Source organism: Anolis carolinensis, unplaced genomic scaffold, assembly GCF_035594765.1.
Source record: "Anolis carolinensis isolate JA03-04 unplaced genomic scaffold, rAnoCar3.1.pri scaffold_12, whole genome shotgun sequence".
NCBI lineage: Eukaryota > Metazoa > Chordata > Lepidosauria > Squamata > Dactyloidae > Anolis > Anolis carolinensis.
This window is the reverse complement of record NW_026943823.1, coordinates 24,184,757-24,210,965: the sequence shown is the minus strand read 5'-3', so window position 1 is coordinate 24,210,965 and position 26,209 is coordinate 24,184,757. Positions and strand designations below refer to the sequence as shown.

General features: G+C 40.5%; 1 protein-coding gene across 4 annotated transcripts in view; it reads left to right on the top strand.

Annotated features, from left to right (window-relative positions):
• The window catches only part of pasd1 (PAS domain containing repressor 1), an 80,501-nt gene that overhangs the window by 30,971 nt on the left and 23,321 nt on the right, over nt 1-26,209 (top strand). For 3 of the 4 annotated variants that reach the window (XM_062964049.1, XM_062964048.1, XM_062964047.1), the window contains 7 exons: nt 4,689-4,778; nt 5,178-5,298; nt 6,901-7,014; nt 9,220-9,338; nt 10,720-10,802; nt 21,005-21,111; nt 25,802-25,949. In XM_062964049.1, coding sequence (XP_062820119.1) covers nt 4,689-4,778; nt 5,178-5,298; nt 6,901-7,014; nt 9,220-9,338; nt 10,720-10,802; nt 21,005-21,111; nt 25,802-25,949 — 782 coding nt within the window. The remainder of the gene's footprint in view (nt 1-4,688; nt 4,779-5,177; nt 5,299-6,900; nt 7,015-9,219; nt 9,339-10,719; nt 10,803-21,004; nt 21,112-25,801; nt 25,950-26,209) is intronic. The other variant, XM_062964050.1, reaches the window with a different exon arrangement.

Sequence of the window (26,209 nt, the reverse complement as noted above, 5' to 3'; positions counted from 1 at the left end):
TAATCACTTAAATTAGCATTGAAAAGCTTATCTGCTGTCTTCTTCCTGCCTCTGGGGCATCCTTTGTTTAGAGTCGTTAACTGCCCTTGGTTGATTCATGTCTGGAAACCCTCTGTTTTCAGAGTATTGCTTTTTATTTACTGTTCTGATTTTTGAGTTTTGTAATACTGGCTACACAGTAATTTCTGGCTACACAGCTACAAACCCACATTGGGCTCACTGCACATTATATCAAGGACTCTACACACTTTATAGAAAAGATCAGCAACCTCAATCTAAGCACCAAGGACATCCTGATCAGCTTTGATGTGGTGTCCCTTTTTACCAAAGTCCCAGTAGCTGACACCCTCACACTAATCAAACAAAACTTCCCAGAAGACATCACAGCCCTGTTTCACCATTGCCTCACCACTAGCTACTTTCAGTGGGACACTGGATTCTATGAACAGAAGGATGGAGTGGCCATGGGGAGCCCTCTCAGCCCAGTAGTAGCAAATTTCTATATGGAATACTTTGAAAAACAGGCCCTAGAAACAGCACCAAAAAAGCCAACTGTTTGGTTCAGATACGTAGATGACACCTTCACGATTTGGAGCCATGGAGAGGAAGAACTCAGCAAGTTCCTGGACCATCTTAACAGCATCCACTCAAACATCCAATTCACCATGGAAAAAGAAAAGGAAGGAAAACTGCCATTTCTAGATGTTCTGGTCATCCGCAAACCCAATCAACAATTGGGCCACACAGTTTACAGAAAACCTACACACACAGATAGATACCTTCATAAAAACTCCAACCATCACCCAAGTCAAAAAAGGAGCACAATCAAAGCCCTGACAGACCGTGCACAAAGAATCTGCGAACCTCACCTCCTCCAAGGTGAACTCAACCACCTAAACTGGGCTCTACAGGCCAATGGATACTCCACCACAGACATCAGAAGAGCTGCAAGGCCAAGAACAAGCCATGAGAGTCAAGACAAAGATCCACCCAGAGGAAAGGTGTACTTACCATACATCAAGGGAACTACTGACCGCATAGGGAAGCTGATGAAGAAGCACAACCTACAAACTATCTACAAACCCACGAAGAAAATCCAACAAATGCTACGGTCAGCGAAGGACAAGAGGGATCCTCTCTCTTCTGCAGGAGTCTACCGGATACCATGCAGCTGTGGACAAGTCTACATAGGGACCACCAAACGCAGCGCCCAAACAAGAGTCAAAGAACATGAAAGGCACTGCAGACTAATTCAACCAGAGAAATCAGCCATAGCAGAGCATTTGATGAACCAGCCTGGACACAGAATACTATTTGAGAACACAAAAATGCTGGACCATTCTAACAACTATCATGTCAGACTACACAGAGAAGCCATTGAAATCCACAAGCATGTGGACAACTTCAACAGAAAGGAAGAAACCATGAAAATGAACAAAATCTGGCTACCAGTATTACAAAACTCAAAAATCAGAACAGTAAATAAAAAGCAATACTCTGAAAACAGAGGGTTTCCAGACATGAATCAACCAAGGGCAGTTAACGACTCTAAACAAAGGATGCCCCAGAGGCAGGAAGAAGACAGCAGATAAGCTTTTCAATGCTAATTTAAGTGATTAACTACACATTCACACTGACCTCTCTCACCCTAGACTTTCCACAGATATATATTAACCTCTTTGCTTAGTTTTCTCCATACCTCACAACCTCTGAGGATGCCTGCCATAGATGTGGGCGAAACGTCAGGAGAGAATGCTTCTGGAACATGGCCACACAGCCCGAAAGACATACAACAACCATTTATTTATTTATTTGCTACATTTATATTCCGCCCTTCTCACCCCGAAGGGGACACAGAGCGGCTTACAAATTAAATTTACATACAATATTATATTATTAGCATAGTACAATACTGGTAATAAATTATTATATTGTACTGTATCAATATATTGTAATATTATTAGTAATATATAAAGGGTAATGAAATTTCGGCCTAGGACAAAACAACAAAACTACACATCCCAGAAACACTAAACTTGGCAACACAACCCCTCACCCATGCCTCTACGTTCATACAACAAACAGCTCCAGCTACTCCAGAAAACGGTCAGGCTTTGAGGCTGCAACGCTATTCGCTGCTGTTCCACCTGGCCAACAAAGGATTTCCATCAGCCACAGCAACGCGTGGTCGGGCACAGCTAGTTATTAGTAATATTACATGTAAAATATAATATATAATTAATATTATTATATTGTATTATTAGTATTATATTTTATTACAATATTATATTATATTATATGTATATACAATATGTTATAATTATTATATATTATTGTAAACATACATATATATAAAACTAGCTTAGCATGTGTGTGTGTGTGTGTGTGTGTGTGTATATATATATATATATATATATATATATATATATATATCCATAAGCATGGAAACAGGAACTTTTCCCAGGCAACACTATTACAGAAACAAAAGCAAACATGAACTTGATATTAACACAACTTTGCTCTGAAGAGACCAGGAAAATACCACAATTTAAGTGCAAACCTGACCAAGAAGCCATGAAGTCATCCCTTCGACACCTGGGTTTCAAGGACTGTTTCTCACAAAGTCTTTCTGACCTTCTAATTAACCTTTCTTTTGCTGTCTTTGAGCAAAGCCCTAATCTCATATCTCGGGATAACTCCCAATCATCTGAAGACCGAGAAGGCTGATTCTCAAGAGAAACGGAACCCCAAACACCCTCAGGCCTTAGATCAGAGAGAGATGCCACTTGCAGTTCAGACAGAGGATGTTTGGGATGCTAATGTTCGTTCTTTAGCAACTGGGAGAAAATCTGTTTCTCTTGGGAATCGACCTTCAACAGATGATGAGAAGTTTTCCTGCAATATGATATTAGGCCTCCACATGGAGGGAGTGAAGAGTAGATTAATTAGGCATTTAGGAAGACTGTGAGAAGTCCTTGAAATCCAGGTGTCAAAGATATGACCTCATGGCTTCTTGGTCAGGCCTGAGCTTAAATTACTATATACTTGAGTATAAGCCGACCCGAATATAAGCCGAGGCACCTAATTTTTACTGCAAAATCTGGGAAAATTTATTGACTCAAGTATAAGACGAGGGTGGGAAATGCAGCAGCTATTGGTAAATTTCAAAAAAAATTAATAATAAATTAATAAAATTGCATTATTTGAGGCACTGGTAAGTTAAATGTTTTTGAATATTTATATAAGACTGTAATTTAAGATAACAATAAGTTTCCCATACCACCATACTTTGCCACAGCAACGCGTGGCCGGGCACAGCTAGTCTTTAATAAGATGAGACTGTCCAACTCTGATTACCTATCTACTCAAGAATATAAGCCAGCCAGGGCCCTCACTCGAATATAAGCCGAGGGTAGCTTTTTAAGCCCTGAAAAAGGGCTGAAAAACTGGGCTTATACTCGAGTATATACAGTAAGTGATGTTTACTTGGTGTCTCCAGAGCAGACAGCATTGCCCTAGAGTCAAGTTCTATTCATCTCTCAAGCTCATGATTCAAGTCTCCTGTGTTTGCCTATGTTCCTGTAAGAGCTTTGCCTTGGAAAAGTCCATGTATTCATACTTATACTTTATGTCTATGATCTTGACTTCTGGGATTCCATGTACCTTGCTATTTAGGACTACTGAACTTTGTATATATGGGCTACTGCTATTTTATAGCACCTTTTCTGCTGCTTTTGGGAAAATGTCCCCTTTTCCCCTTTCATACACGCTTTTTTTTGTAAATACTTTTTATTAAAGATTTTCTAAATATATATACAATGAAAGAGTGGGAACATTATTTATAGAAAAGTTTAGGAAAGAAGGAGAAAAAAAGAGAAAAAAAGAGAAAAATAAAAAAATAAAAAATAAAAATAAATTATGAGCTTCCGTTCATCTCTTATTCCTGTCCTTTGTTCTTCAAGTCTGTCTATTTTCTGTTCTCTCCCTTTTGTTTATAAAGTCATTGGATTTATTTTTTCTCTTAAGGATTGTACGTCATCTTCATATATTCTTCAAATGACGACCAGTCAGTCTTTTTTACTCCCTTGCCAGTGTTCTTTTTCAATAGGAACGTTAATTGATCCATATCTTTTATTTCCCATACATGCTTTTGTAAATAAACTGCTGTAGTTAGAAACTACAGGACTCTGGTGTGGTGCTAGTTGAAAAGGTGTTTCTAAGGCTATAAAGCAACACTACATTTCCCAGGGTTCTGTGCTTCTTCCCAGGGAACTCTGCTTTCTCCTTCCTTTCCCTCTCCTAATGGCGAGAGGCCATTAATTTACAGAGGAATGGGAGCCTTTTTGGCTTTGCTTTGCTTTGCTTTGCTTGCTTGCTATGAAAATGAAGCCGACTTTGGGAGGGAGCCTTCTAAGATTTACAAAATACAAACAAAAATGTATTGGGTAAGTTCCGGATCTCGCTTTGGATGTACAGATTTAACCATTTTTTATGACTTACGAAACCTCTGAAAATTTGCACATGACTACTATGCATATTTATTGTTGCAATTAGTTCTGAGTTAAATAGCCGGAATATTATCACACCTTATCTGCTTCAGGTAAATTCTGCGGAAGACTTAATGAGTGCCCTTGCAAACAGGATGTGTGTAAATGTCTTTCTGAAGCGCTCTTTTCTTCTCCCTCTAGGCATTGGATGGTTTTCTCATTGCACTCACCACTGACGGGATTATTATTTATGTATCTGATAGTGTTTCTTCTCTTCTTGGACATTTACCGGTAAGTCCAGCCTGAAAACTCCTTGGTTAACCTTATCTATGTGTTCCTTAGAGCTACAAAGGTATTGGGAAAACATTCAATCTTCTGGGTTGCTGTGAATTTTCCTGGCTGTATGGCCATGTTCCAGAAGCATTCTCTCCTGACGTTTCGCCCACACCTATGGCAGGCATCCTCAGAGGTTGGATCTCCACTATTTATGCCTCTGAGTTTTTTTGAAGAACAACAATAAACAAAATGATTTGGCATGAGATTTCGCCATCGTTGTCACACCTTTGGCTAAGAGATTTAATTCTTTGAATGGCCAAAGATAGTTCATGCTCAGGCGGAACAGCCCGTTGTGTGTCGAGGTTGTTCTGCATGTCCTGCCGTTGAACATGACACAGCGTTCTTTTGCATCAGTCAGATTTGGTGGACCAAAATATATTAAACTTCCTGCCGGAGCGCGAGCAGAGCGACGTCTACAAGCTGCTTTCCCCGCACGTGCTCATGGCCAACCCCGCGGCCACGGATTTCCTGAACTGTGAGTCTCCCTTTGCAGGGCGTTGCTTTGCTTTTGTGTTGGATGGAAAAGAGGAGATGCAAAGAGTTGGGGGTCGAACCGGAAGGATGCGAGGAACGTTCTTGCTCTCATTTCTTCTTTCTTCCTGGTTCAATTGTTTTCTCCCCAGCGTTTGCCCACATGGGACCCAAAGTAGATTTGCACTTTACTTTGCAACTTACGTATTTGCTTCCCCTCCCACCTTTCTTCTTCCTTACCTTCCCCTTCTTTTCTTCCTTCTTTTCTTCTTCTCTTCTCTTCCTTTCCACTTTCCTTCCTTCCTTCCTTCCTTCCTTCCTTTTTTCTTCTTTTCTTTCTTTCTCCCTTTCTTCTTTTCCTCTTTTCTTCTCTTCCTTTTCACTTTTCTTCCTTCCTTCCTTCCTTCTTTCCTTCCTTCCTTCCTTCCTTTTTTCTTCCTTCTTTTCTTTCTTCCTTTCTCCCTTTCTTTTTTCCTCTTTTCCTCTCTTCCTTTCTTTCTTCTTCTATTCTTTTCTTCTCTTCCTTCATTTCTTCCTTTTTCTCTTCCTTTCTTCTTCCCTTCTTCTCTTCCTTTCCACTTTTCTTCCTTCCTCCTTCCTTCCTCCCTTCCTTTTTTCCCTTCTTTTCTTTCTTCCTCTCTCCCTTTCTTCTTTTCCTCTTTTCTTTTCTTCTCTTCCTTTCTTTCTTCTTCTATTCTTTTCTCCTCTTCCTTCATTTCTTCCTTTCTTTTCTTCCTTCCTTCCTTCCTTCCTTCCTTCCTTCCTTCCTTCCTTCCTTCCTTCCTTCCTTCCTTCCTTCCTTCCTTTCCCCCTTCTTTTCTTTCTTCCTTTCTCCCTTTTTTCTTTTCCTCTTTTCTTCTCTTCCTTTCTTCTCTTTCTTTCTTCCTTTGCTCTTTTCTCCCTTTTTTCTTCACTTCTCTTCCTTTCTTCTCCAATTATCTTCCATTCCACTTTCCTTCCTTCCTTCCTTTCTTATCTTCCTTTCTTCTTTTCCCCTTTTTCTATTCTTTTTCTTCTCTTCTTCTCTTTGTTTCCTCTTTTCTTCTCTTCCTTTCTTCTCTTTCTTTTTTCCTTTCCTCCTTTCTCCCTTTCTTCTTCACTTCTCTTCCTTTCTCCTTCAATTGTCTTCCATTCCACTCTTCTTCCTTTCTTCTTTTCCACTTTTCCTTCCTTCCTTCCTTCCTTCCTTCCTTCCTTCCTTCCTTCCTTCCTTCCTTCCTTCTCTTCGTTTCCTCTTTTCTTCCTCTTTTCTTCTTCTCTTCCTTTCTTCCTTTCTCCCCTTATTCTTTTCTTCCTTCTTTTCTTCCTTTCTACCTTTTTTTGTTTCTTCTCTCCTCCTCCTCCTTCTTTCCTTTCCTCTTTTCTTCCTTTCTGCACCATCAAGGGTTCTATGGACCATAATAAATATTCTTGTGTCCTTCTTGTTGTGGGTTTTAGGCCTATTTTGGGAGCCAAAGCTTAAGCGACACGTCTCCATAATTGAATGTCAGCCTATGGAGAGGCGACATTTCGCTGCCATTTGCAAAGTATAAAACAAAGCACCGGCCAATGCAAATCATGCCGTTTCAATTCTGCAATTCTGAAATGTTGTCCCTCTTTCTTTCAGCCGAAAAACAAATAGAATTTTGCTGCCATTTCGCCCGAGGAAACTTGGACCCAAATGAAACCATCACGTACGAATATGTCAAGTTTGTCGTCGACTTCAAATATTTTACGCATGGTAAGTGGCCGCGTCGTTCTCTTTTTTGTCATATGTGATTTTTCACATATTACATGGAATAGCATGGAATGTGCTGCATTGACTGTTTGGGTCAATGCATCACATTCCATGCTATTCCATGTAATATAACACTGGTCGGCTTATATTTTGGCGCCTACAATGTTAATAATAACTGCAAAAGGCAACTTTACTGGGATCTGTACGCATCATTTGAAAATACGTCACACAATCCTAAAGGCTTGGGCAGTGTTCGACTTGTGATTTTGTGATATGAAATCCAGCATATCGATCTTGTTTGCTGCGTCATACTGTGTTTTTGTGTCAGTAAAATAATAATAATAATAATAATAATAATAATAATAAGTTTATATCCCACCACCATCGGGGCAGCTTGCAAGTGGGACCAAGCCCAACACAACAAAGTTTACGAGCTAAAACACATTTAGAAATACAGTATAATAAATATATAGACATCTGATTAAAATAATTAAAAACAGCAGCATATAAAAACAACCATAAAATACCGTATATACTCAAGTATAAGCTGACCCGAATATAAGCCGAGGAACCTAATTTTACCAGAAAAAAACTGGGAAAACATTGACTCCAGTATAAGCCGAGGGTGGTAAATTTCAGAAATAAAAATAGATACCAATAAAATTACATTAATTGAGGCATCAGTAGGTTACATGTTTTTGAATACTTACATAAAACTCAGATTTAAGATAAGACTGTCCAACTCTGATCAAATCATTATTCTCATCTTCTTCAATGTAAATGTGCTTATTTATCCTTTTAATAATAATAGAGTAAAATTATACATGTAATAATAATAAATACAGGAAAATAATACATGTAGTAATAAATAGAGTAAAATAACAAATGCAATAATAATAATAATATTAATATAATATCAGAGTGAAATAATAAATGTATTAATATAATAATAATAGAGTAAAATAAATGTAATAGTAGCAACAATAATAGAGAAAAATAATAAATGTAATAGTAGCAACAATAATAGAGAAAAATAATAAATGTAATAATACCAATAATAATAGAGAAAAATAATAAATGTACCATATATTCCCGAGTATAAGCTGACCCAAATATAAGCCAACCAGGACCCTCACCCGAGTATAAGCTGTGGGGGGCTTTTTCAGTCTTAAAAAAAGGGCTGAAAAACTAGGCTTATACTCAAGTATATACAGTATATACAGCAAGCATTCCATGCCGGGACATAAAACAATTACAAATACACACAAACATTAAACATCGAAAACATTAAACATTTAAATCAGGTATATCTACAGTAGAGTCTCACTTATCCAACATAAACAGGCTGGCAGAATGTTGGATAAGCGAATATATTGGATAATAAGGAGGGATTAAGGAAAAGCCTAATAAACATCAAATTAGGTTATGATTTTATAAATTAAGCACCAAAACATCATGTTATACAACAAATTTGACAGAAAAAGTAGTTCAATACACAGTAATGCTATGTAGTAATTACTGTATTTACGAATTTAGCACCAAAATATCACGATATATTGAAAACATTGACTACAAAAATGCGTTGGATAATCCAGAACGTTGGATAAGCGAGTGTTGGATAAGTGAGACTCTACTGTACTTTAAAATCAGCTGTTTAAACCAACTCATGACACTTCCTGCAGACTATAGTTCTGTTTGCTAGGTTGGATTTCAGATGTGGGCGAAACGTCAGGAGAGAATGCTTCTGGAACATTATTTATTATTTATTTACAGCATTTATATTCCGCCCTTCTCACCCCGAAGGGGACTCAGGGCGGATCACATTACACATATTAGGCAAACATTCAATGCCTTTTTAACACAGGACAAAGACGAACAACATAGCTCCGAGCGGGCCTCGAACTTATGACCTCCTGGTCAGTGACTCATTGCTCTCCTGTCTGCGCCACAGCCCCGGGCTGTGGAAAACATGGCCAGACAGCCTGGAAAACCCACAGCAACCCAGTGATCCCAGCCATCAAAACCTTTGACAACGCAAAGTATTATTGTGTTTGTCATTCCGTCTTTGAGACAGAAGAGGCATTTGAAACCCAACTCGTGGAAGTGTTCCTTTTGCTAACACAAGGACAAGAGGAAAAATAACTTCAACTTTTAAAAATTGATGTATTTATATTTATGCATTTTGTTTGCTTTTGTTGTTGTTCCCAGTGCCTACATCATCTCACAACGGCTTTGAATCCGCCATCGCCCGGGTGTTTCGATCCGCCAACGAAGAGCAGATCTGCCTCGTCGCAACCGTCCGCCTGGTCACGCCACAGTTCCTGAAGGTATGCCGTGTCTTTGCTCAATTATCTGCCTTCCAAATAACCCAAAAAGCAATGCAAGTGAGTAGCCCTGCAGCTTCAAAGCCTGGCTGCTTCCTGCCTGGGGGAATCCTTTGTTGAGAGGTGTTAGCTAGCCCTGATTGTTTCCTGTCTTGAGGTTCCCAGTTTTCTGAGTGTAGCTCTTTATTTACTGTCCTGATTTTAGAGTTTTTAAAATACTACACAGCATATTATTTGAGAACACAGAAAATGTTGGACCACTTTAATAACCACCATGTCAGACTACACAGAGAAGCCACTGAAATCCACAAAAAGCATGTGGAGAATTTCAACAGAAAGGAGGAAAGCATGAAAATGAACACAATCTGGCTCCCAGTATTTAAAAAAACACACAACTTTAGAATCAGGACAGTAAATAAAGAGCAACACTCAGAAAGCAGGGGAATTCCAGACAGGAAACCATCAGGGCCAGCTAACAACTCCCAACAAAGGATTCCCTCAGACAGGAAGCAGCCAGGCCTTGAAGCTGCAAGGCTATTCAATGCTAATCAAGGTGGCCAATGGCAACATCCACACATGCCTCAAGCAGACAAGAGTTCTTTCTCCCACACTGAACATTATTCCAAAGATCCATTAGAGTCTCACTTATCCAACACTCGCTTATCCAGCGTTCTGGATTATCCAATGCATTTTTATAGTCAATGTTTTCAGTATATCATGATATTTTGGTGCTAAATTCGTAAATACAGTAATTATTACATAGCATTACTGCGTATTGAACTACTTTTTCTGTCAAATTTGTTTTCTAACATGATGTTTTGGTGCTTAATTTGCAAAATCATCACCTAATTTGATGTTTAATAGGCTTTTCCTTAATCCCTTATCCAACATATTCGCCTATCCAACGTTCTGCCGGCCCACTTATGTTGGATAAGTGAGACTCTACCGTATATCAACCCCACTTGCCTAGTTTCCAACAGACTTTATAACCTCTGAGGATGCTGGCCATAGATGTGGGTGAAATGTCAGGAGAGAATGCTTCTGGATCATGGCCATACAGCTTGGAAAACTCACAGCAACGTAATGCAAGTGTCTTTAAACCCAACCAGTTAAGGGATTATTGAGACTGAATCCTCCTTTTCGACATTGATCCGGTCCAGAATCCACTGGATCCCCTTGGAAGCCAGACTAAGGTTGTCCTTCAGAGGGAAGCTGTGATGAGTCCTTGCGGTCGCGATGTAAAGCCTACATAGCCGGCAGCCCTGTTCCCCATATGTCCTCGTGTCTTTATTTGTTTTCCAAGAAGTGCATTTATTGAAAGGAAGGAAGGAAGGAAGGAAGGAAGGTAGAAACGTCAGCTCACTTTGCCATCTCTTTTCTGCAGGAACTTTGCAACGTGGAAGAGCCGTGTGAAGAATTCACATCGAGGCACAGCCTGGAATGGAAGTTTTTGTTTTTGGATCACAGGTAAATGCATATGTGTTTGAAAGTGACCAGGGGCGGTTCACCCGTAAGGCAAATTAGGCAGTTGCCTCGGGCGCCATCATTTGGGGGGCGCAATTGAGGCTGTCTCTTGGAAACGAGGCAAGTGGGTTTTATATATATGTGGAATGTCAGTCCTTGAGGCAAGTGTGAATGTTGTAAGTGGCCACCTTGATTAGCACTGAATGGCTTTGCAACTTCAAATCCTGTCTGCTTCCTGTCTGGGGGAATCAATTGTTGGGAGGTGTTGGCTGGCCCTGATTGTTTCCTGTCTGGAATTCCTCTGTTTTCTCACTGGTGTTCTTTATGTACTGTCCTGATTTTAGAGTTTTTTTTAATACCAGGGGGCCAGATTTGTTGGGAATAGACAAGCCGTTAAGCTCTAATCACCCTCTTTATGAGGTAAATTGCCATTAAAATAGCAGAGTAAAAATTGCAGCAGCGGTGAGACTTACGCGGTGTGAGTTTTGGAAGATCTCTGTGTCATCAGGAAGACAAAGGGGTGCAAAGTTAGCTATAAAGTTTAAAAGCATTTATTGAGGCAAAAAGAAATCCATTGATGGATAGAAAAGGTTTGGAGCTAACTATCTAATCTATCCTGTTCTAATACACATAGACGGATTAAAATAGCAAAGGTATAGATAGCTACACCTTGACTAATAGAGGACAGAGGTGCGTCCTCTCTGGAGCAAAGCAGGAAGCTGGAATGGCGACCAAGCCTCGTGGGGCTCTTCTTCTCTAGGGCCATAAACATTCCAAGGCCAAATTGGGGAAGTTACGTCAAAGCCCTAGGAGAGGTCACATTTCTAGAAACATCAAAGGGTGGGCTGACCTAAATAAGAACAGGAAACAATGGTGAAGCCTATCTAGGCATGCTTTGGAAATAATGCAGTTTGATACCATTGTAACTCCCAATGCTATGGAGCCACATAATTTGGCACTGGCAGAGAAGGCAAAAGACCAAAAGACCTTTGAGCCATGGCAGTTAAAGTGATGTCAAACTGCATTCATTCTGCAGTGTGGATGCACCCAAAATGTATGATCATCACCTTCACTCATAGGTTAGTTGTAACAGAATTATGGCTTTGAAAGCCGGTGATTTTCATGGACTTCTCAGCCATGAATTTTGCAGATCAGTTGCATTCCATTTGAAGCAATACTTTCTTTTCTTGGTGTCGTTCCCGTCCCAAAAAAATATTCTTGTTGGAGAGAGACCGAAAAGTAAAGGAGAGATCATTTCTTGGTTTTCTCTTGAGCTTAGATCTGACCAAATGCCAATATACAGGGTGTCTGAAAAAGAACTCCCTAGTTTTAATGTGTCATAGAATAGAATTAGGGAGTTCTTTTTCAAACACCCTGTATTTTCTATATTGGTTGGTTTATTATTTCTTTCCCAGCCCTGCCCTCAAGTTGTACAATGCCTGTGTCATAATGATGATGATGGATTCACAATGAAAGGTGTGGCAATGATAGTCTTAATCATTCTGTGGAGATGAGTGTTGGTTTATATATTCCCTTAGCAACGTGGCTTGTTTGGCTCCGGTGGTTATATGCAGTGGGAGGACAACCAAGTGAGATCTATTAGAGATGTGCGTGAAATTTTTTCCTTTGTTTCCTTTGTGCTATCATTTCGTTTTGACTGTTCGGCTGCACAAAACAAATGGTGACATTTTTATTGGAAACGAGAGGTGATACGAAAACGAAAGCTGCACAGTCATCATGTTGCTTTCGTTTTGCTTTCGTTTCTGCCCCGTAACAATACGCAGATACTGACAGAGAGCTGCTTTCCCTTTACAGCTGATGTGTACCAATGGGTGCTATTATATTATATTATATAGATATTAGTGTTGTGCTTTTGTATGGAAATGCTTTTCGTTTTGTGTATTTCATTCATGTCGCCTCATTTTCGTATTTGGTTCCCTCTTTCCTACTCCATAATAATAATAATAATAATAATAATAATAATAATAATAATAATAATAATAATAATAATAATTTATTTTTATACTCTGCCTCCATCTCCCCCAAAGGGGACTTGGGCCGGCTTACATGGGGACAAGCCCAGATAAAACAATAGCAATATAAAATCCATCAATAGTCAAAACATACACCATTATAAAATTTAAACATTAACCTATAAAGATAAATAACAAACTAATAAAACATGAATTATCCATGAATCCTACAGTGGACAAATTCCACCACGGAATTTAAAAATACATTTAAACAACAACTACAACAATAATAATGATTCTGTCTTTTTTCTCTATCGAAAAGCACCCAGAGTGGCTGACAACACTAAAACCAATACAATGTACAGTTTCGTGTAAACACAAGAATACAATTAAACAAAACTTTTAACATAATTAAAGACCATAAAAACCCATTGAACACATTTAAAAGCTATTAAAATGCATAAAGCCCTACTTCCCAAACCCTTCTGGGAGGAAAGTTGACTATTATGTTTAACTGTTCTAAACCACGACTTCCCTTTGGGAAGAAAAGAATAAGAGACGACATGATGGCTCATCATAGAGAGGACTGTCCTTGAAATAAATGCAATTTACGTTATTGCAATACTACAAGCCCTTTTTTAATTATTATTATTATTTTTATTATTATTATTATTATTATTATTTTATGACACAGCAAACAAGATAGATATGCTGGATTTCATATCACAAAATCACAAGTCGAACACTTCCCAAGTGTCTAGAACTGTGTGATGTATTATTATTATTATTATTATTATTATTATTATTATTATTTTATTATGTCACAGCAAACAAGATAGACATGCTGGATTTCATATCACAAAATCACAAGTCGAACACTTCCCAAGTGTCCAGGACTGTGTGATGTATTTTCGGATGATCCGTGCAGATCCCAGCAGGATGGCAGATCGTAATTTTGTCAATGTCTATTGTTTCCGAATGCCAGCTGAGACCTTTTGGCACGGCACCAAGTGTGTCCATCACCACCGGGACCACCTGCACTGGTTTCTGTCAGAGTTTTTGAAGTTCAGTCTTGAGGTCCTGATAGCGGCTGAGTTTTTCCTGTTGTTTTTCGTCAATGCGACTGTCACCTGGGATGGCGACCTCAATGATCCAAACCTTTTTCTTTTCCACAACTGTGATGTCTGGTGTGTTGTGTTCCAGAACTTTGTCAGCCTGGATTCGGAAGTCCCACAGTATCTTTGCGTGCTCATTTTCCAAGACTTTTGCAGGTTTGTGATCCCACCAGTTCTTTGCTGCTGGGAGGTGGTACTTGAGGCATAAGTTCCAATGAATCATTTGGGCCACATAGTTGTACCTCTGTTTGTAGTCTGTCTGTGCGATTTTCTTACAGCAGCTGAGGATATGATCCATGGTTTTGTCGGTTTCCTTGCACAGTCTGCATTTTGGGTCATCAGCTGATTTTTCGATCTTGGCCTGAATTGCATTTGTCCTGATGTCTTGCTCCTGGGCTGCAAGGATCAGGCCTTCTGTCTCCTTCTTCAGGGTCCCATTCGTGAGCCATTATTATTATTATTATTATTATTATTATTATTATTATTATTATTATTATTATTATTATTATCATTATTACTATTGTTCCCTGAATGCATTAGTTTGCACTCTGATTCGTAAGGTAAATATTCCGAGTCACAACAAAGCGACATGCAAGATGCAGGCATTTTCAAAAACGGGGACCTTAGAGGCAGGAGACGCCGATTGTACGCAGCGTCCTGGAAAAAATGTATTGTGGAAAAAAATCATGCTGCTATTTTAAACAGGGGAAAATGTCACAGGAAATCCTATCTTGAGACAGAAGTGTGAAGCCGCTCACAGTCTCAGCCCTCGCCGTCGGTCGGAGGCATTGCTTTGCGCATTAGTCATTGTGATCGAGCGCTGCTTTTGAGATCCACAAACAACCAGGGCTGCAGTTGTTTTCAGGGCAAGGCAGCATTTGGATGCCTTCAAAGCCAGAGTTTGCGAGCGAGGACGACGGGAAACATCAAAGCAGATGGGTCTGTCTATCAGGAATGGGATTCAGCACCGCGGAGAGCGCCGGCAAACCTTGGGAGTAGAGCTGAGAGCAGAGAGACATTGGAATCGCTCAACCTACGTTGTGCGCGATTCAAGCAAGACTTTTCAATGTTGTATCCTATCAAGCCTTGGCATCTTATGCTGCCAACTCAACAAGCAAGTCAAAGCCAGAGAAACATTACATGTTTAAAAGGCCTTAAATCAGTGGTTCCCTTAACACATTTCCTCATGTTGTGCTGACCCCCAACCATGACATTATTTTCGTTACGACTTTTCGTTTGATCCTCAAAGCTCTTGCATCTCTTAATGTGGAGGGATAAGAGAGCGTGTACGTCATTGCTTGTCAATCTATTTGCACTGTTGGTATGAAAGCGAGTGACAAAAATGTTAATAATACACTATTCCATCTCTTTTTGGTTTTGTTTTTTTTTTGACCAACTTATGATAAGCCTGAAAACCTCAATTTGTGTTCAGAGCAGTGGGGATTTTTTAATGTCTACATTCTTTCTTTATTCTGTCATTTTGCTACTGTTGTGAATCGTCATGTAAATATCTGATCTTCAGGGTGTATTTTCGTTCACTGGACCACATTTGGCACAAATACCCAATATGCCCAAATTTGAATACTGGTGGAGTTGGGGTGTGTGTGTGTGTGATTTTGTCATTTGGGAGTTGTAGTTCTTCTTTGGAGGCTTTTAAGCAGAGGCTGGATGGCATTTGAATACGATTTCCTGCTTCTTGGCAGCGGGTTGGACTGATGGCCCATGAGGTCTCTTCCAACTCTATTATTCTATGATTCTAGTTGCTGGGATTTATAGTTCACCTACAATCAAAGAGCATTCTGAACACCACCAATGATGGAATTGAACCAAACTTGGCACACAGAACTCCCATGACCAACAAGAAATTCTGGAAGGGTTTGGTGGGCATTGACCTTGAGTTTGGTAGTTGTAGTTCACCTACATCCAGAGAGCACTGTGGACTCAAACAATGATGGATCTGGACCAAACTTGGCACAAATACTCAATAGGCTCAAATGTGAACACGAGTGAAGTTTGGGGAAAATAGATCATGAGATTTGGGAGTTGTAGTTGCTGGGATTTATAGTTCACCTACAATCAAAGAGCATTCTGAACACCACCAACGATGGAATTGAACCAAACTTGGCACACTGAGCTCCCATGACCAACAGAAAATCCTGGAAAAGTTTGGTGGGCATCTTGACCTTGAGTTTGGGAGTTTTAGTTCACCTACATCCAGAGAGCACTGTGGAGTCAAACAATGATAGATCTGGACCAAACTTTGCCTAGCAGCCATTAACAACCATATTTTGCAAGTCGATGTGCAATACGTTTTTAAAGCTGCATAAATCGCTGGCCGGTTTCGTAATCGAATACAGACTTGCCTTGCTTGTGCCTACCCATTTCCATAATTTGGCTGCCAATTTGTTTCTATGTGACCTATAAAGCTGGGTATGACCTATAAAGGCCTATATGTCTCACCCAGGCTGCTTGGCGGATTGTATCTCCTGGGTTCCTGGCCAACATGACTAGTGAACAATGCGGTTGATAATTCAGTAGAATCAGAGAGCAGTGTTATCCAGTTTAACCCAATGATGTAAACTGGCTCTTCGTATTTTTCTAAAGCTTCGTTCAGGAAATACCAATGATGCAGAATGGGTGAAGCAGAGAGAATGTCTTTGAATGACTGGCCTAAATGAAACGTAAACATGAGGCCACGGGCTCCCTTGACCCCAGGATCTGCCCTGAAATCGAATACCCTTTTAGATCCCCGTCTGCAAATTAGAAACCGTTTCCACATCGAGCAAACATTCAGTGGCATTCAAAGAAAAGGCTCATTTCCAGGCTTGTAAACAAATCCTTGCTCGGGATACGAATGAGTTGTTTTGAAGTCCTGTTTGCTTATTGCAATGTGCCAGAATTGCAGAGAACGCTGGCATATCTTTCCTCAACTGAATACTTGTGCATGTTTTCGTGTTGTTTGCGCATGGATCCTTTTGCCAGAACGAACAGCTGAGTTCTCCAAGAAGCAAAGGCTTTGCTTTCTATCTCAACAAGGATCCTGATTTTTTTTATGTCTTTCATACGATAGTTGCATCACTTCTGACACTATTTTGACTGCTGTCCCTGCATCCTATAAAACTTTGGGATCTCTGGTTTAGAAATAGTTCTATGTAATCAAGAACTCTAAATACTTCACCAAACTCATAATCCCAAGAGTCACTTGTTGACTGAAAGGTCGGCAGTTCAAATCCGGGGAGCAGGGTGAGTTCCCGCTGTCAGCCTCAGCCTCTGCTAACCTAGCAGTTCGAAAACATGCAAATGTGAGTAGATCAATAGGTACTGCTCTGGTGGGAAGGTAAAGGCACTCCATGCAGGCATACCGGCTGCATGACCCTGAAGGTGTCTAAGGACAACTCCAGCTCTTCAGCTTAGAAATGGAGATGAGCACCAACCCCCAAAGACGGACACAACTAGAAGTCTTGTGAATATACATATTCGATAAAAACATGTTTCAAAACTCATTACAAAATTAGAGGCCTCTGACATTTTGCTTCTAAAGTGTTTCCAAAGTATTGTTAGTAAAAAATTCGTTACTATAACGAGCGTAGTGAAATTTCGTTACTTTTTTTTTACAGTAATTGTGCAAGTCAGGAAATTTCATGGGCTCCCCCCTCCCTCATTTTTACAGCTATTGGGGTGAAACTTGCTACAACAGGTAGAACACATCAAGTTTCAGAACGTTTCACTCATCCACAGAGTTTTGGGGAATTTTCAAAGTTTTCGTAAACATTTTTAAAAGAAAAACTACAAGCGCTATCTCTTTGAATTGTGTATACAATGAGACAAGATAACAGGGGATAATTTCTGCCAAGTTTCAGAAATAATCATACATTTATTGATTTTAGAGAATTTCAAAAGTTTTAACAGTTTTAAAAGTATTTTAGAAAAAGTCACAACAGCAATCTCCTTGAATGTCTCTCTTTCATATGAACCAATAGAACTTCTATTGAGGGACTTCTTCCAAACCCAGCAAAGAGATTGACTTACTTGAATTATCACTCAGTCCGCACTCCTCTTTGCAGATTCAACCATTCATTAAAACTCTGGCTGGCTGCTGCGACGGAGGGACACATCTCCCCCTCTCCTGACTGGGGATTCAGTTATGCTGAGCAGAATCCTGGGAAATGTAGTTTAGGGCAGGGCCTTTTGCATTATCTGCTATAGGGCTCCTTGCCTTCCCAAACTACATTTCCCAGTGTTTGGTGCTTTCTCCGTCTCTTTCCCAGCAAACTCGGCTTCCTCCCTGCTTCTTCCCTCTCCTCATGGCGAGAGGAAAGGCAGCCTTTTGGCTTTGCTTTGCTTCCTTGCGCTGAACATGAAGCTGACATTGGAAGGCTTCCCAGGTTTACAAAATGCAAATGAAAAAGTCTTGGTTACGCTTTGATTCTTGAGTTTTTGGCACGGGCCACTCACACGCATCGGATATCGCCTCGTGAATACAAATTTTAACGAATTTGATACGACTTACGATGACTAATGAAAAAATTGCACACCCCTAATGTATACATACATACTATGATGCATATTTACATATATACCAGGACGTCTGCACCTATGGAAAGGGACCAGCAGAAAGGATATATTCACATACACCCTGCATTGGTCCCTTTGCATCTTTTTGTTCCATTTTCCCCAGTAGTAGAAGAAGGCGTTGCAATGTTTTTGCCTTCCTTGCTGGCTCTTCCTGCACTTTAAAGCGAGGCATTTCATCCTCTGCTGAGTCACCCATTTCCGACTTGGACATCTAAACAAGAAGATCCAATTCAGAGCAGCACAGGAAGTTACCAATATCCTGGGCATGAATAAACTGAAGAGGAGGAATGCTTTTCAAATGGCATGGCTCATATGCCTCCTCGTGTTTAGATTACTGTTGGGGAGCTGTACAGTGTTCCCTCACTACTTCGTGGTTCACTTTTCGTGGATTCGCTGTTTCGTGGTTTTTCAGTAAACTCTAAAAGACTATTATAAATCATAAAAAATTACAATTTACAGCCTAAGGAAGGGAGGAAGGAGAAGCCAAAGGGAGAGAAAAGGAGCCCAAGCGGCAACAGGAGGAGATGGAGGTGATTTATCAACACACAATTGGTTGATAAAGACTTAAAATAGTGTATAACTACTAAAATCTCTCTCTATATTAATGTAATGTGCATTTTTCCCATGGACTAAACAACAACAACAACAACAACAATAATAATAACAACAACTTTATTTTTATACCCCGCCCCATCTCCCCAATGGGGACTCGGAGCGGCTTACATGGGGACCAAGCCCGAAAACATACAACAATAAAATGATAAAACAATTATTCCATCAATAAAACATCAATTTCAATAAAACTATCATAGTAATCAACATATAGCATAAAATATTAAAAGCAGGAGAGTAAAACAAGGATCTGGGCGAAAGTGCAAAATATATTAAATGGGAGAGGTAGTTTCTCAGTAAAGTGCAAAATAGTAGTGGCAGAAAAAACCTGTAGTTGGATGGGCAGATAATTCAACCTAATACAACAAAACCACCGAACCAAATCATACCAAATTTGGCCACAAAAGACATAGTCATCCAATCTATGTCTTCCAATCAAAAAAACCTAGAAAATCAAGTCCAAATTATAGAGGACGAGGAAGAGCTGTTCTCCCCCTGCTTGCCAGTCAGAAGGGTAGGCCCCGCCCCCTTTAGGCCTCGCTCATTTCGTGTCCTAGCAACCCCCTCAGTTGTGTTTCTGGAAGCTAACCCCCACGAGATATAAAAACGTGGAACGTTCCAAAAGGGTTTGTTCTTGTGACTTGACTTCTGTTGAAACATTTCATCGTTCTTTGTTGGTTTGCCCCAGATATAATACACGGATGAAATATTTGATTTTTTTTTTCACCGTGTTCTCAATGGCGAGGGGGTTACACAATTCCCTATCTTCCAAACAACATAATTTGCAACCTCTTTGTAGGTCAACTTGCAAGACTCGCTGCCTGCAAAAAGCATCTTCGGGTTCAGCAGAAGGGATTTGTTTTCCCGTTTATGCGAATATCCCTCCAGCTTGTTCCTGCGAAGGCTGCAATTTGGGAACATTAGCTGTTTCCTCAGCCGGCGCAGGTTGTCATTTATGGCCTTTTTACTCCCAATTAAAGGACTAATTGGGCTCAACATCCTGTTGCCGACTTCAGTGAGTTTTCATGGAATTCATCCCATGGTAGGTTTAATAGAGCTTAGAGTGCGTCTACACTGTAAGAAGGAATGCAGTTTGACATCACTTTAGTGACCATGGGAGTTGTAGTTTAGGGAGGCAACATTATTATCTTTGGCATCTTTTGTGGCAAAATGAGTTGGCTCGGCTTATATTCGGGTCAACTTATATTCAAGTATATACGGTACTAGCTGTGCCCGGCCACACGTTGCTGTGGTGAAGTGTGGTGGTATGGGAAATAAAGTATTGAGGAATTGGTGGTAGTTAAGGTCAAGGGTAAAGGTGTGGAGTCCAGATAATCCAGTTAAAGCAGATAATATAAGATTACATGGGTAATATAGCTGTGTGGAAGGGCCTTGAGTCTACACTGCCATATAATCCAGTTAAAATCTGATAATCTGTATTTTATAGGCAGTGTGGAAGAGGCCTAAGTGAGGCCTAACTCTGCCTGTCCCCTGGGTGAGTGGGTTGCTAGGAGACCAAGTGGGCGGAGCTTAGCCTTCTAACTGGCAGCAATGGGATAAAAACAATTATTCCTCTCCCTCTAATTAGGACTTTATTTTTCTTTTCTTTTTGTTGTATCAACCTAGAGGCGTGGATGATGGGTTGTGTTGTTAATTTTCGAGGTTGTGGGGTGTTTAGTTTTGTTGTTTTGGCGGTCGCCAGGATTCCATCACTCTTTTATATATATATAGATAGATGTGATGAAGTGGCTGTTGTGCCTGTATAAAATTCTCAGCCGTATATATGGTATCCATCAACTGTGTCTGATCTGGGTAAATGGGTTTTTGCAGAGTTTGATATTTTAAAAGCATCTTGTTTTTCCTTGTCAAAGTCCTCTCGACATAAAATGACTCCACGCCTTGTGTTCACGGCTTCCTTCTTTGCTTCCAGAGCCCCACCGATTATCGGATATTTGCCGTTTGAGGTCCTCGGGACGTCTGGGTACGACTATTATCACGCCGACGACTTGGAGCTCCTCGCTCGGTGCCACGAACACTGTAAGTGGTTTTACTTCCTTGTTGCCATGGGCTTCGGTGTATTTAAAGAGCTACTTAATTTAAACCGATGATGCAAACCCCTACTGACAGGCAAAAACATTTAGGAAAGCAATTTTTACTTTGCCCTTTGTTCTAACCATGAGGCCAAAACTGGGATTTGAAAGGTTAGAGTGTTTTTTTGGAATATATAGATTAGAAGGAGCTCATCCTAGTCTTTAGACGAGCTTGTTTTCTTCTGCTTTTGAAGCTAGGACTTGGAGTCATGGGTTCAAACAGCAGGAAAAAATAGATTCCACCTGAACATAAGGAAGAACTTCCTGACAGTAAGAAGAGCCATTCAACAGTGGAACTCTCTGCCTCAGAGAAAAAGCATTCCGAACTCCACCAATGACGGAATTGAACCAAACTTGGCACACAGAACTCCCAAGACCAACGGAAAATACTGGAAGGATCTGGTGGGCATTGACCTTGAGTTTTGGAGTTGTAGTTCACCTTCATCCAGACAGCACTGTGGACTCAAACAATGATGGATCTGGACCAAACCTGTCACAAATACTCAATATGCCCAAATGTGAACACTAGTGGAGTTTGCGGAAAATAGACGTTGACATTTGGGAGTTAAAGTTGCTGGGATTTATAGTTCGCCTACAATCAGAGAGCCCCTTGAACCCCACCAACAATAGAATTGGGCAAATTGGGCATTTGGTGGGAGGATTTGCCGTCTGTTTCCAAAAAGGAAGCGAAGAGGGAGGGATTCCTAAGACCATCAGAAATAAGAAATAAGTCCCGACCCCCAGGTTGAGAAATGCTGAACTAGGGTATTAGTATGGAAAAAAATACACTTTCACTAAAGACTATAGGTAGGTATGCTATTGACCTTGCAAAGGTTTATGGAACTCAAAAGCATGTTCTTTTCCTAAGTTTTCGACGGTGAAGGCTATCCACTAAATTGTTTTTAGATGCAGGAAGACATTTCCCAACAGCTCCAGTACAATTGGAGCAGATAGTATACAATATATATATCTGCCACAGATGTGGGCAAAACATCAGGAGAGAAAGCTTCTGGAACATGGCCGTACAGCCCGAAAGACTCATAGTAACTCATGATATCATTCTTTATCAATTGTCCTAGTCTTTATATATATATTTTTACTCACCAAAGTCCAAAATCATACATGCATCCACCTCCACTGAGGTCTGAACAGCAACCTGTTTTCATTGAAGACCAAACACATACTGAACACAAAATGGAGTCCTGAGTCTGAACATGCTCAGTACAATCACATGTCTATAGCTCCTCCCACACCAAAGAGGTCAGTCAAACTGGCAAATCAACATACACCTAGAATACAGGTTAGCAAATATATACATTAACACATAAATAGTGAAAGGCTTGGGAGGTTGCTATTTCCAACATGGAGGGCCAAAGACTCACAGCAACCTGGATGGGATATTGGTCACAGAAGTTGTAGTTGTTAGGACCTGGGAGGGAAGTCTGAAATGATTCTTCTGCTGTTTGAATTTTGACAAGATCCCAATGTGCTCGCTGAATGGCAGAAAGAACATTTGGCAGCACACTTAGCCCGACTCTTCAGTTTCTTGCCCTCCATCCCTCCCATCCACGGGTGAAGATTGTGCGTCTCCATAGCAGTGCATTATCCTGTGCCGGGATGACCCGAGATGCGGTGTACCTTCTTCTTCTTCTTCTTCTTTATATCTGCCTTCCTCCGCCGGTTTGGGATTACACAAAGAAGCTCTCTTTCTATGGCACTCGGAGCCGGTAACTAGGGCAACACACCGAGGCCGGGGTGCCTTTGATTTCCACGTTAAACCTCCATCGAGACGGGGCGAAAGGAACAAGAATTAAACTGATCTCTTCTGCAAAGCTCACCCTAGCAAGCGCTTGGCAGAGCCTAGATTGCATGACCTATTACACAGTGTGCTGGATGTTCTCATTAACCAGATTAAGAGGCACATTTAACTCCCTGCCAAGTTTTGCTGTTTGCTTCTCGTTGAGGTCTCCTCGGGCAGATCCAAATCCACACTCCCTCCAAGGTAGTCTCTTCCACTTTTCAACAAAACTTCCCAATGTTTAGGTTGAATCTCACCTTTTGTTGTAAACATTGCTCTTTGTCCTACCTACACTCTGGAGCTGCAGGGAAACACCTGGCCCCATCTTCTACATGACATCCCTTTGGACATTTAAGGATAGCTATTAGAGATGTGCATGAAAAATTACCTTCGTTTCCTTTGTGCTGTCGTTTTGTTTTGACCGTTCGGCTACAAAAAATGAATGATGACATTTTTGTAGGAAATGAGAGGCGACACGAAAATAAAAGCAACACAATCGTCATGTTTGTTTTCGTTTTTCTTTCGTTTCTGTCCCGTAACAATAAGTAGGTCCTGACAGAGGTCTGCTTCCCCATTACAGCTGATGTGTACCAATGTGGGTTAATAATAATATTAATATTAATAACAATAGTTATTCTGGGACCCTAAGCTTAGTCTGAGAGAGGTCTGCTTCCCCATTACAGCTGATGTGTACCAATGGGTGTCAATAATAATATTAATATTAATAACAATAGTTATTCTGGGACACTAAGCTGAGTCTGAGAGAGGGCGGCTTTCCCATTACAGCTGATGTGTACCAATGGGTGTCAATAATAATATTAATATTAATAACAATAGTTATTCTGGGACACTAAGCTGAGTCTGAGAGAGGTCTGCTTTTCCATGACATCTGATGTGTACCAATGAGAGTTAATAATAGTAATATTAATAACAATAGTTATTCTGGGACCCTAAGCTGAGTCTGAGAGAGGGCGGCTTTCCCATTACAGCTGATGTGTACCAATGGGTGTCAATAATAATATTAATATTAATAAGAATAGTTATTCTGGGACCCTAGGCTGAGTCTGAGAGAGGTTTGCTTCCCCGTGACAGCTGATGTGTACCAATGGGTGTTAATAATAATATTAATAACAATAGTTATTCTGGGACCCTAAGCCGAGTCTGAGAGAGGGCTCCTTTCCCCTGACAGCTGATGTGTGCCAATGGGTGTTCATAATAATATTAATATTAATAACAATAGTTACTCTGGGACCCTAAGCTGAGTCTGAGAGAGGGCTCCTTTCCCATGATAACTGATGTTACCAATGGGTGTTAATAATAATAATAATATTAATATTAATAACAATAGTTATTCTGGGACCCTAAGCTTAGTCTGAGAGAGGTCTGCTTCCCCATTACAGCTGATGTGTACCAATGGGTGTCAATAATAATATTAATATTAATAACAATAGTTATTCTGGGACACTAAGCTGAGTCTGAGAGAGGTCTGCTTTTCCATGACATCTGATGTGTACCAATGAGAGTTAATAATAGTAATATTAATAACAATAGTTATTCTGGGACCCTAAGCTGAGTCTGAGAGAGGTCTGCTTCCTTGTGACAGCTGATGTGTACCAATGGGTGTCAATAATAATATTAATACTAATAACAATAGTTATTCTGGGACCCTAAGCTGAGTCTGAGAGAGGGCTGCTTCCCCGTGACAGCTGATGTGTACCAATGGGTGTCAATAATAATAATATTAATAACAATAGTTATTCTGGAACCCTAAGCTGAGTCTGAGAGAGGGCTGCCTTCCCATGACATCTGATGTGTACCAATGGGTGTCAATAATAATATTAATATTAATAACAATAGTTATTCTGGGACCCTAAGCTTAGTCTGAGAGAGGTCTGCTTCCCCATTACAGCTGATGTGTACCAATGGGTGTCAATAATAATATTAATATTAATAACAATAGTTATTCTGGGACACTAAGCTGAGTCTGAGAGAGGTCTGCTTCCTTGTGACAGCTGATGTGTACCAATGGGTGTCAATAATAATATTAATACTAATAACAATAGTTATTCTGGGACCCTAAGCTGAGTCTGAGAGAGGGCTGCTTCCCCGTGACAGCTGATGTGTACCAATGGGTGTCAATAATAATAATATTAATAACAATAGTTATTCTGGAACCCTAAGCTGAGTCTGAGAGAGGACTGCCTTCCCATGACATCTGATGTGTACCAATGGGTGTCAATAATAATATTAATAACAATAGTTACTCCAGTACCCTAAGCTGAGTCTGGGAGAGGAGTGCCTCCGATGTGTATCAATGGGTCTTGATAATAATTTTTATATTAATATTAAGAATAGCAGTTATTCTGGCACCCTAAGCTGAGTCTGGGAGAGCAGTGCCTGCCAATTACATCCGATGTGTATCAATGGATCTTGATAATAATAATAATATTAATAACAATAGTACTCTGGGGAAGACCCAAACGTTCTAAAAGTTGGTGGGCTAAAAGCGGTCGAAATGGTGGAATCTCTTTTTCTGCAATTTTTACTTCCTAATGATACGGGCTGTTTAGTGGTGAATATACTTCCTCGCAGTCAGATCTCTGGAGGTTTTTAAATCCAGGTTGCAGGAGGGCTTCTGTTGCGGATTCCTACGTGGAAAGGGGTTGGTCTGGATGGCCTTTGGGGTTCCTTCCACTTCTGTGTTTCTATGATTCTGTGACTGCAACTCCCAGAGTCTTAAATCCACGAGGGACGTGGAGGATGCCAGGAGGAACAATCCGGAGAAACCTCTTTCCAAGTGCCATGCGTTTAATAAAATCTTTGTTCTTTCTCTACCCAGTGATGCAGTTTGGCAAAGGGAAGTCCTGCTACTACCGGTTCCTGACCAAAGGCCAGCAGTGGATATGGCTGCAAACGCACTACTACATCACCTACCACCAGTGGAACTCCAAACCCGAGTTCATCGTCTGCACCCACACGGTGGTGAGGTAAGGAGACCGGTCCCATCACGCCGTCTGCTCAGATATTTCCCTGCGTGCGTCGGCTCGCTCGGATACTCCCTTATATAAAACGATTACGGCTGAGAATTGGGTTGCAGTGTTTTCATTACTCACGTCCGTTTGGCAGTTGAGGCAGGAGAACGCAAGCCGCCTTGGCTGCCAATATTGCCACACGCTCTCTTATTTTTCTCTTCGGGAGGCGAAAGTGGGTCGCTGCCCAATTAGTGACATTCAGAACCGAATCTAAA